The sequence below is a fragment of the Protopterus annectens genome, chromosome 11.part0 (assembly GCF_019279795.1).
Source record: "Protopterus annectens isolate FY-2018-M chromosome 11.part0, PAN1.0, whole genome shotgun sequence".
Lineage (NCBI taxonomy): Eukaryota > Metazoa > Chordata > Ceratodontiformes > Protopteridae > Protopterus > Protopterus annectens.
The window spans coordinates 468,599,843-468,611,850 of record NC_056745.1 but is presented as its reverse complement, the minus strand read 5'-3'; the positions used below and the strand labels follow the sequence as shown (position 1 = coordinate 468,611,850).

Below are 12,008 nucleotides of genomic sequence, written 5' to 3'. Positions count from 1 at the left end.
GGGGTAAAGTTGGAGCTGAATTTATCAGCCGGTAGGTTTGCTACATCTGGATTGGTATAGATGGCTCCATTTGAGAATTTGAGAAGAAACTGTGTAATTAATGGAGATTTTTACTGCAATCATTAAAAGATAAATACTTTTTTATAATTTGCTGTACTATTAGAAAACACTAGTAACAGATTAAGGCAGCAAAGGGTGTAGTAAATGATATCAGCTGTGTAAGAAAAGAGGTTAGTGGTAGGGGCTGCCAGATACCCATAGCAGAGTATTTTAGGCAGTATTGTAATGAACTGTACCAAGCCAGAATTATTTTTTTTTTGGAGAGGGATTCATATGTTTTATAATGTATGTGTTAACTTGGACAATCAACCTGCTCAAGTTTAAGCAAAGATGGAAGAAATGCCTCAAGCATTTTGTGAGCAACATCTTTAAAATTCACCTGGTGTTGCCAATGGGGCCTGTAAGTTGAATTTTGGAGTTTGAAAAGAGGAAGTTATGGTTAAGTTGCTTGAATTATTTAATTAGATTACATGGGTGGAATGTGTATCAGGAAAGTTGACTCTGTCGTCATTTATACCTCGTTCATTGTTAACATCGTTATTATAAACCAGCTATGTTGATGACAGTAAAAAGGGTTGCTTGAAACACCGGCACTAAAATTAATAGACAGTAACCAGTATTGATTTTAGAAGGTAGGCAGAGACTGGGGAGACTCGTGGTGCTGGTTACTGTGCTGCAGGCCCACCCCAGTTAAAAAGAGGAGAAAAAAACAAAAAGTGCTAACTCAGAAAGTCAACTATGATTTTTAGATTAAAAATAATTTACTTTTTGATATGTTCCGGGTCCTTGGAACTCCTTGCATGTGCGGAGTTCTGAGGCAATCCAAAACAAAAAAAATTCTGCTCTGCTTCTTACAATTACCGTGTTATTTTGGAAATAGTCTGGCATTGGGCTTCTTGATGATTAATTGGGTTTGATTGGTAGCATTTGGCAGTGACAGAAGTTTCTTAATGGACTGCTGCATGATGCAGTGAGGAGGCCTTCCTATTGGCTCAGTCTCCCTGAGGTGACTGAAGCAGCCTGAGCCAAGAAGAAGCACATGAAAAGTTTTTTTTTTTTTGTTTGTTTTTTCCCAGCCACTATATGTGCCACTGTCAGGATGCGGGAAAGAAGGTAGGTGCTGAGTGTGTATGTATATGTGAGTGTGCATACATGTGTTTTTTGTCCACGTTCTTTGGTTTCTTCTCCCAGATACTCACCAGTGTAATATATGCCTCTGGCTATTTATTCTTTTACTTTTCATCCCAGTCTAAACCCAGAGTGGTACACAGACGGTAAATTTTTGGAGAGGCTGTGGGAAGGCAGGCACTGTTCCCAGAAAGATTGAATGTATTTTCTTCCTAGTGATTTTTTGTTCAGAACGTCATTTATTAATTCAAAGTTTAGTTAAAAGAATGCACCTCAGTGCATTCATAACTTTGAGGACTTCTGGATCCTTGCAGACTCCCATCTTAAGTCAACTACTTTCTTTGCACTTAAGTTGTAGTTGAGTTTTGGACAGTTGCAGAGAGTTAAAAGCATGGGGGGGTGGGCAGAAGTAATCTGTCTCGATGGTGTAGGGCCAGATTGAGGTGAAAACAGAGGAAGACATTGGGGGAGTGCATTGAAATCTTCAGCTGCCACCGGACAAATATTTAGGTAATTTATTAAAAACAGTAGTATTTATAAAAGCACTGTTAAGATAGTTAAAACAGGAGGGGGAGATTTGGACATGGGAAACAGTTGATAGACTGGACTTACACAGAAATACAAAGTGGTTCAATATTTATACATTCTCTGTATTACCCAGGTGGTCTCCACCCCTCATACTCCACAGAGTGATTCACTCTAAAAGAGGAAAAAAACAATGACCGTACAAATAGGTAAAGGCTTGTGTATTTTTTTTCTTTCATTCTCCGATACCTTTTTTATCCAATTTAGAATAATTGGAAGACAGAGCATATCCCAGCATTCACTGGGTGCAGGGCAAGTACACTAATCTTGGGTTAGTTTATCACAACCATAAAAAAACTGCAGTGTTAAAATAGTAAAAGTACTATTACATTGTAAAACTGTTGTTGATTTCTTGGATTAAGATGGCTGTTACAAAGAAAATGTAATGCTGGGCCAGGTAAGGAGTGACTCAGGTTAGTTGAAGTGTGAGCCGTTTGTGGAAAGGGACTGTTTTTAAGAAGGGTGATAGTTGTAGTGAAGTACAAGACTCACAGCTGCGATTATCCCTTTTCCAGCTCTGATTGCTGTCAGTGACCAGTTCTGTTCAGAATTTAACCTGATTTGTGTGTCTGTCTTTCTACCTGACTTCCTATCTGTAGATCTGTGTGTTGGGGGGGGGGGGGGTATAGCCAGAAATTGTGGTGATGTATTACAAGAGTCAGTATGCATAGAAGGACTGGACAGGGCTAATAAGCTGGAGTATTGATGGAACCCTTTCTGTAATTTAGAAATGAGAGATGCTGAAACCACATTAAATCCTAGTTGTAAAAGAGGAGTGTGAAATTTAAGCATTGGGTTTATCAATGCAGGATAAAAATCTACACAAGGTAGACTACATCAGTACTTACATGAAAAAGTATTAGAGATGAGGATTATGATTCCAAGAAGAGTCTGCTACAGTACATAGCAACAGTACCATGCAGAACTGATGCTGTTGCTCTCATATCCTACCTGTAGAATTTTGTGTACAGGTGGACGACTGATAGGAAGACATCTATGATTAAATTCGTAAGCATGATCATATGGGCTTGTACAAATTACGTATTTTATTACATTGTTTTATATCTGTTTATTTATATTTGTCGGCCAGGATAGTAGGTGGTTGTGTAATGGATCCATTTTAGCCACAAATTGAAAACTAGAACAGAAAATGAGGAGGAATGCAGGAATATAAAACAATAAAAATGTAATAGTGCAATGGTGTTTAGTAAGTGTAAAATACTGAGGATAATGCAAGATAGTCAAGCAAAACATTTGAATAGTTGGTATAGACATATGATGCCATGTAAAAATTGTTTTGTTGTGCTCTTTTCTTATGGATACTGACACTGTATAGCAAAGAGATGTGAACCAGAGGCATACCGAAAGGCTGTGTTTGTCTGATGCGGATTGTCTAATTTTTCACAGTCTGTTTTTGTTAAAATTGGCATTTTTTTGTTGTAGGCTGTCCGAATTCTTGTAGATGACATGGCATGTGACATAATTAAAATAGGCTCTCTAGTCAGAAACCGAGAGAGATTTGTGAAAAGAAGACAGAGACTTGTAGGACCAAAGGGATCAACACTGAAGGTAAAGTAATACGTTAACTTGGATCATCTACTTCTACTATGGAGTTCTGTCTTTTTAATATTTTTTTTTCTTTTTATATATAGGCCTTGGAACTTCTCACAGAATGTTACATCATGGTGCAGGGGAATACTGTGGCAGCTATTGGACCATTCCGTGGCTTAAAAGAGGTATTTAGCAAATTAAAAAGAGCTAAAAGCCACGCCATATTAAACAACTGTATTTATTACTAAGCAAATACCCTTCAGCAGTGCAAAGCAGCACGCGTGTCTTTGAGTGCTTCTGAGTACTGCTTTTGCTATCTTATTGAAAAAAATGTATATGATACTTTTGAACAGAATGTGTATGATTTCTAAATTTCAGGCCCGATCTGAAGTGCTTCTCTAGTCATCTCTCGACAGAGGATCAGTTGTTTGGGTATTTGAGGTTGGATAAGGGGGATACAAGTCAAGTCACAGAAGGCATTTACTTTGCAATTCTGTGGGAAAGTAATCCCTGAAAACACTTTTGAAGACCTTTAAGGTAGCACTTTCTTGCTACTGCTGAATGACCTCAGAGTTGGTATACAAGTTTGGGGGAGGATGTTGGGGTCTCCCCCATGAAAAAGTAAAAAAACAAAACTGTTTGTAAAGTTTGCCAAAAGTGGCTTTTGGCATTTTTTTAACCTAACTGTATTTTGTGAAGATAAAACTCAAAGAAGGCTTTCGCAGCAACTTAGTAACCAAATAGACAGAAATCAGCTTACGCCACCCGCTATGTAGTCTTGGGAACCCGGTAAAAACTTCTCCAATAGTAATAACCAAGGTACTAATAAAATTCCACTTCCAACAAACGATAGCAGCAACACTCATAAGACGTAAAATCCAAGAATTTATTGTAAAACACGATACAGATAGTTAAGCGCTTTCACCTGTATACAAAACAGGCTTCCTCAGAACTAACTTAATCTTTGGTTGAGCCCAGTTTAAATTACTTTTTTGGCGCCAAACAATACTCACAAATTTAAAGACCTACTACACCAAAAAAACTATCCTCATAAACGTGCTTACTACTATGTAATAATACTATACCTAACCTATTAAAATGCATCTATTAATTCATCCACTTTAAAAGATTATAATAAAACATAATGAATAATGCAAAATAATAAACATAAAATGCATACCATTAGGTGTTAAGAAAAAAAATTTTTTGTAAGTGTATTTATATAAAAATATATAAAAAATGTATGTATAAATATATATATATATATATATATATATATATATATACATATATACATATATATATATATATATATATATACATATAAAATTATATCACTATGTTTCATTAAAAATAAATAGATAAATATATGTTGAATGTATATACATATGTTTTGAGATATTTTACACAAGTAAAGGTTTAATAGATACCCTTTACAATCTCCCCCTCTGGAGAAAGGACCAATAAAAATGTACGATTTATCTATACATACACACAAATGTGGTAATTGTAATTGGTGTAATTTGATTAACACCAAGGAAGTAGTAAGATTAGATAATATTTCTAGGTCTAATATTAAATTTAGACAAGGAAATTGTAGAACCACATTTGTGGTTTATATTGCTTTATGTGTCACTTGTCCAGCTTTCTATATTGGAAAGACTGAGAGGCAGTTCAATAAGCGTATTTATAACCACATGTATTGTATTAAAAAGCGTGATGAAAAGAATGCCCTGTACAGACATATAAACCAGTTTGGTACTGACCATCGGTTTACATTTGGTATAATTGATATGAAGTCAGACCCCAGAGGGGGAGATTGTAAAGGGTATTTAACTTTCCGTGAAATGTGGTGGCAATTATTTACAGACGCCTCTACAGTGCCAGGATTGAACGATAATATTTCTATTAAACCTTTACTTATGTAAAATATCTCAAAACATATGTATATACATTCAACGTATATTTATCTATTTTTAATGAAACAGTGATATAATTTTATATGTATATATATACATACATTTTTTATACATTTTTATATAAATACACTTACAAAAAAATTTTTTTCTTAACACCTAATGGTATGCATTTTATGTTTATTACTTTTCATTATTCATTATGTTTTATTATAATCTTTTAAAGTGGATGAATTAATAGATGCATTTTAATAGGTTAGGTACAGTATTATTACATAGTAGTAGCACGTTTATGAGTATAGTTTTTTTGGTTTAGTATGTCTTTAAATTTGTGAGTATTGTTTGGCGCCAAAAAAGTAATTTAAACTGGGCTCAACCAAAGATGAAGTTAGTTCTGAGGAAGCCTGTTTTGTATACAGGTGAAAGCGCTTAACTATCTGTATCATGTTTTACAATAAATTCTTGGATTTTACATCTTATGAGTGTTGCTGCTATCGTTTGTTGGAAGTGGAATTTTATTAGTACCTTGGTTATTACTATTGGAGAAGTTTTTACCGGGTTCCCAAGACTACATAGCGGGTGGCGTAAGCTGATTTCTGTCTGTTTGGTTACTATTTTGTGTAGATGAGTTCAGTGATACAACGCAAGTCCATAAGGGGCATTTTTATTAGTGAGTGGTAGTGTAAAACTGAGAGCTTACAACATGCTATGAATGTTAGTGTTATGAGAAAAAAAAAGAAATGAAAACTACACTGAAGTATTTAGTTGTGGTTTACAAACCTTGATTTGTTAAATACCTTACTTTTTCTTGTGTGTTTTTAGGTCAGAAAAGTGGTAGTTGAAACTATGAAGAACATTCATCCTATTTACAACATTAAGGTTAGTCCATAATAAAGATTTCTTGATTTTTAGTAAATGCTTTTAAGAAGCAAGTGATTTCTTAATTTTCGATCACTGCCTTACTCTTTACATGATTTTTACGCTTATTAAAATTTCTAGGTATGTTATTTTTTTATTTTATTCATATTGCCAGTGACAGTTTTTATTGTCTGATTGTTTTTTGTTAGTGCAGGTAAAAACTAATTATCCTAAAGGTTTCTGCAGTAGGTATCCCACTTAGAACTGTGACAGCTTCCTTCATTTTAGAACCCCCCCCCCCCCCCCCCCATGTATGAACAGACTTTCACCCAACCCATCCTTTAAGTGATAACTGGGTACACAGAACATTTTTTTCAGCTTGCTTTCAAGGAGAAACGGATTCATGTTGATAAACATGGCTGTTTAGTCTAAAGCAGATTGACCCAAAATGTATAGCTGAAAGCAGTTTTGGCAAAAACTCTAAGCAAATGTTTTTTTTTTGTTTTTTTTTAAAGTCAGGGAGCAAGACCCTTCACCCTCACTCCCTGAAATTTTAATGCACCTACTCCAAGGTAGCACAACAGTGAAGAAAAGGGAAACGTTCCTTCCCACTGCTGCAGTAGTCCTTAAGCTATGTGGATTGTTTCCTGCGTTTAACAACCAGCCAGCTTCGAAATGCTGTGCCCACCCCCTCTCGCAAACTTCAGTCTGACCTCCTAAGGAGAGAAATAAGTAGTCAGTGTGAAACTTTCTTCTTTACTTTCTTGCCATTTTTAGAAGAAACATCTCTCAGGCTTCACAGGAACAGCAGTTGGCTAATAGCTTAGTTTGTGGCAGATTGTCCCTGTTGCACAATCCCTATATGCAGAAATTATTCCCCTTATAAGAAAATTAATATACATTGTACTTTTTGCTTAAAAGTGTTTTTTCCTCTTTAAGAAACCCTTTTTTATACGCTATCAGAAGCTTCTTGTCATGGACCGTTATTCATAGTTACTCATATCTGTTAAACTATTTGGGGTTGTTTTTGTGAGAATATATGTATTGCTTGTGTAAACTTTGATTTTTTTGGGTGGACAAAAAGTGTTATGGCAGGAACATATGCGTCAGTGAATTACTTGTGCTCGCTTAATGAATAGCTACCTGCCATATTGTTTTCTGTCAGCGTGTTTCTGTTTGAAAGGGTTATTGACTGGGAATTTATATTCTGTTTGTGTTTTCTTCTTATGAAGGGACTAGGGAAAATGTTATGAGCATGTGTGCACTGCTTGTTAACACTCTGTGATAAATAACCTGTGAACAATCAGTGCTTACAGCTTTTGGCTTCTCTTCCTTGGCTGGTTCTGCTCCTGACATACCTAGAAGGAAATAAATCACTTACCAAGGTGTCCTTGCTGCTGTTACAAACTTATTCTGCACCTCAACTGACAGTGGGTGAACCTGCAGTGTCCATTGTTTGTTCCTCATGCCACTCACTAACCTATCTGGCTTCTTCTATTGTAGTCCTTTCAACTGTCAAGAAGTGGGGGAAACTACATTTTCTTCAGCTGTTCCAGTGTCTGATACAGGCATGGAAAAAACTATCTTCTCTAGATCTGCGAGACACCCAGGGGAAAATCCTTTTTGGTGTAAGTGGGAGAAGAAACCATTAGATTAGGCCAATGCCCCTCCTTTGAGTCATTCTTCCACAAGGATTCCTATTAAAAATAATTTAATTAATTAAAGATAGTACTTCTGAAGTAGTAGTCCTAGTTAAAGATGAGTTTCTTATCTTGACAAGGCAGGCATTACACGCAGTGAATAATGATACACATAAGCTATTATAGGTGGGCATGCCCTGTAAAGTAATTCTTAAGGAAAGAGGGTATGTTGATTGAGCTTTAACAGAGATGAGGCTCCTTCTCCTACAGTTTTCCAAGCCTAGCTCTCAGACTGTGGTGAATGTATTAGTTCTTATCCGCTTGTGGAGGAATTTGTTTTACTCAAACTATAGCCAAGTGGAATGAGATATTATTTTTTATGGGAACAAATTTATGTTCCTTCATGGAAGAGATACTATGATATGTTACAAATGGATAAGCCTAATTCATCTGCTATCCCTCCTATACTGCCAGCCCTGGAGGATATGTTTAATGCTGCTTGTAATCATCTTGATGTTCATCGTGTTTCACTGTTGCAGTCATTACAATTGGGTTATCCTGCTGGCAGGCTACCCGCAGTTGGCCCGAGTTCCAAAGTCTAGGTCTGGAATCGGTTGGTGTCACCTCCTCCCTGACGTCACTGTGCCAGGGGATAAAAAAGATGCAGCCGATGCCATTTTCTTCAGTCTTTCTTGCCGCGCGGTGCCCAAAGCAAAACCAGTTCTCAAGTGTCGGTCGGCCGACTCCTGAGATTTTCAAATTCGAATTTCAGATCCGAAGTCTTCATTAAAGCTAAGTACCTCATTGGGGAAACTTTTTTCTTGCTCCAGACCGATGGGGAAACTTTTTTCTTGCTCCAGACCGATGTCAGAAAAAGTTAACAATTGTATTTCTTGTGGGAAGCAAATACCTCATAAGGATTTTCATTCTTACTGTATTCCTTGCCTAGGCCCCGACCACGACGTTGCTAGTTGTCGGTTTTGTGCTAGATTTAACCAACGCACTATTAAGCGTCCGTACGATTTTGCATTTCATTACTTTGGCAGAAGATTCAATTATATAATGCCGTTGGAACAGCCGGCTACCGGAGTTTATAAAAAAACACAAAGAAAAAGAAAAGGACAGGCATCCAAGGTCCAAAACCGATGATGAGGCTTCCGCTAGACCTGTCGCCGGTTCTCAGTGAAGCACTTTCGGAGCCCCTGACGCCCGCTAGCTCAGAGCCGCAGGCCGCTTCCGACTCCCACGTAGAGCCGACTAGGCCAATGGAAACTCAAGGTATTGGACACTCAGAAACTATTACCTCAGATGGGTCTAGAGCAGCTGAGCAGGCATCGGCTTCTGAGGGTGTTTTCAGGCCTACACAGTTATATGTAAAACCAACTTCAGCTTCAAAGGCAAAGACTAAAGCAGCTCTAAAGACAAAGAAACAAGTACAGCATTCTCCTGGACAGGCCTCCATGCCTAAAAAACAGATGCTTAAAATATCCGAAGACCTAATTACTTTGATCAGGGGTTCCCATCCCCCTCCTGGTAAGAGGCCTAGGCAAGAGATAGACTGAATCTTCAGATCAGGTTTCCATTTCCTCTGATTCCTCTTCTGAACAGGAATATTCTCTTCCTCCTTATGAGGATTTTGATGCTGAAGAATCTATCCCTTCAGCCTCTTCTCCTGAGGATTATTCTTTTGGCGAGACCCTGCATACTATGAGGGAGCATTTCCACTGGGAAAGCCATGATGCTCATAATCCAAGAAAAGGCAGAGAGAGTTCCTTTTATTACCTCAGCACAGGCCCCTTGCTATTCCTCCTGTTTTAGATATTGTAGATGATGTATTTTCAGAGTCCGGTCTGTCTCCTGATTCTTTACCACCAGCTCCTGTTAAGCCAGGCAGATACTACAGGGTTCCTGATTCACATAAATTTCTTTATAAACACCATGCTACTGACCCAAAAACTAGCTCTCGGGGTCCCAAAGGGGTCAAGGCTTCCACTGCAAAAAAAAAAACAATCCCCTCTGATAGGGATTCAAGTGCCCTGGACAGATGGGGGAAAGATTTATACTTCTGCTACCTTGGCTGTAAGAGCTTTAAATTGTCAGTTTCATATGCTTAAATATCAGCAATATCTTATGTCACTGCTTAAACAGAAAATGTTGACAAATTAAGAATGTGCAGAAAACAAAGAAATGCAGGATTTATTGCATGCAGCTGAACAAGTGGGAAAGCATACTTTGCAATGTGGTTTTGATTCCCTAGAGGCCTCCTGCAGGACCGCTATTACAGGTTCTGTCATTAGGAGGCGTGCTTGGTTAAAAGAACAGAATCTGCATGATACCTTGTTTGGTGTTAAAGCAGAAGAGGTGTTGAAGAAAATGGAGGACAAAGCTAAATCTATGCAAACAGTCAAGGATTTCTTTCAGGTACAGCCTCCCAAATCCTTACAGGTACAGCCCCCCAGATTTAGCAGCAACTGGCCTACAAAGAATTGGTCCTTTCCAGTGTCAGACAGGCCACAAAGAGGCAGATACAGACGCCCTAGAGGCAGATCACAGCCCCAGGGCTTATACAGGCCTAAACAATGGGGTGCTTCTACCTCCAAAAGCGGGGAGGAAAAATCCCAGCCATACAGGAAACCGACTTTTAAATATCGTATCACAAGGCTACAGGTTCCACTTTCACACCCTGCCAAGGCCAAATGGTATGCCAGATCCGCCACGCAATCAAATGGGCAGAGGCACAAAAACAAGATTCATCCCTCATGGACATGAGAGCCATTCAGCAAGTACCACAGCAAGAGCAGGGACTAGGATTTTACTCAAGGCTATTCTTGGTGCCTAGAAAGGACAAAGCCTGGAGACCAATACTGGACCTGTCACATTCCTGGATATTCCAAAATTCAAAATGTTATCTCTGCAGCAGCTTCTGCCCATGCTGTGCAAGAAGGCGTGGCTTGTGACTTTAGACCAAAAAGAGGCATACCTGCATGTCCCAATCAGACAATCATGCAGAAGATACCTCAGATTTATACTTGGCTCAATGCACTACCAATTCTCTGCACTGCCCTTTGGCTTATCTACTGCGCCCAGGGTCTTCACAAAATGCCTGGCACCAGTAATTGCATTTTGCAGACAGAGGAATACAAATATATCCTTACTTGGACGACTGCCTTATTCAAGCAGAGAACAAGGACATTCTACTACAGCATCTGTCGTTTGTAAAAAGATTACTAACAGGTCTAGGGGACACAGTAAACGAAAAGAAATCAAAACTCGTACCCTCTCGAGATAATATTCCTGGGTGCAAGCTTAAATACAACTGCCCAGATGGCTTATCTCACACCAGACAAACCCAGACAACTGACAACTGGGTCTTTGTTGCCAACATTTTGAAATAAGTAATCTGCAAGAAAAATTCTGCAGGCTTTGGACTTCATGGCATCCTGCATTCTGCTAATTCCATATGCAAGACTGTATATGAGGAAACTTCAATGGTATCTAAAAAGTGTTTGGACTCAACATTGCCACAGTCTGGAAATAATTATTACCCTCATTCCCTGCCTGCAACAGGAGTTTCGATGGTGGGCAAAAGCCTGTCACCACAACACAGGACAGCCATTCACCTTACCCACAGCCAGGCAGATATTGACAACAGATGCATCAAATTATGCCTGGGGGGCCCATATGGCAGGAAGATGTATTCAGGGCGCATGGTCCGCAAGTCAAATGCATCTGCATATCAATCAAAAAGAGATGCTAGCTGTTCAGAATGCCCTGACAGCCTTCAAGGATACGGACAATACTACAGTCATGTGGTACATAAACAAGCAGGGGGGCACACATTCCTACCCCTCTGCAGACTAGCTATGCACTTGTGGGACACAGCATTGACTTACCAAGTACATCTGCAAGCACAGTTCCTGCCAGGAAGGATAAATACTCTGGCAGACGAACTAAGCAGAAACCTAATGGATCCCCACGAGTGGAAATTGGATCCACAAGTCTTCAACATGATAACAAGAAACTGGGGGTGCCCGGACATAGACCTATTTGCCTCCCCTCACAACTGTCAACTACAGAGATTCTGCAAAAGGACTTATCACAAGCAAGCATGGAAAGTGGATGCTCTATCTTCAGCTGGAAAAACCTAACAGTATATGTCTTTCCTCCTCTGCCTCTCCTCCCCAAGGTACTCCTCAAGGTCAGACAAGAGAAGCCAAAAATGATACTGATTGCCCCAGACTTGGCCCCGCCAGCACTGGTACCCAATCCT

At 38.8% G+C, this 12,008-nt stretch overlaps 1 protein-coding gene across 1 annotated transcript in view; it reads left to right on the top strand.

Annotated features, from left to right (window-relative positions):
- The window catches only part of KRR1 (KRR1 small subunit processome component homolog), a 514,300-nt gene that overhangs the window by 234,631 nt on the left and 267,661 nt on the right, over positions 1–12,008 (top strand). Inside the window, exons 4-6 of the mRNA XM_044087976.1 lie at positions 3,217–3,342; positions 3,426–3,509; positions 6,063–6,119. Coding sequence (XP_043943911.1) covers positions 3,217–3,342; positions 3,426–3,509; positions 6,063–6,119 — 267 coding nt within the window. The remainder of the gene's footprint in view (positions 1–3,216; positions 3,343–3,425; positions 3,510–6,062; positions 6,120–12,008) is intronic.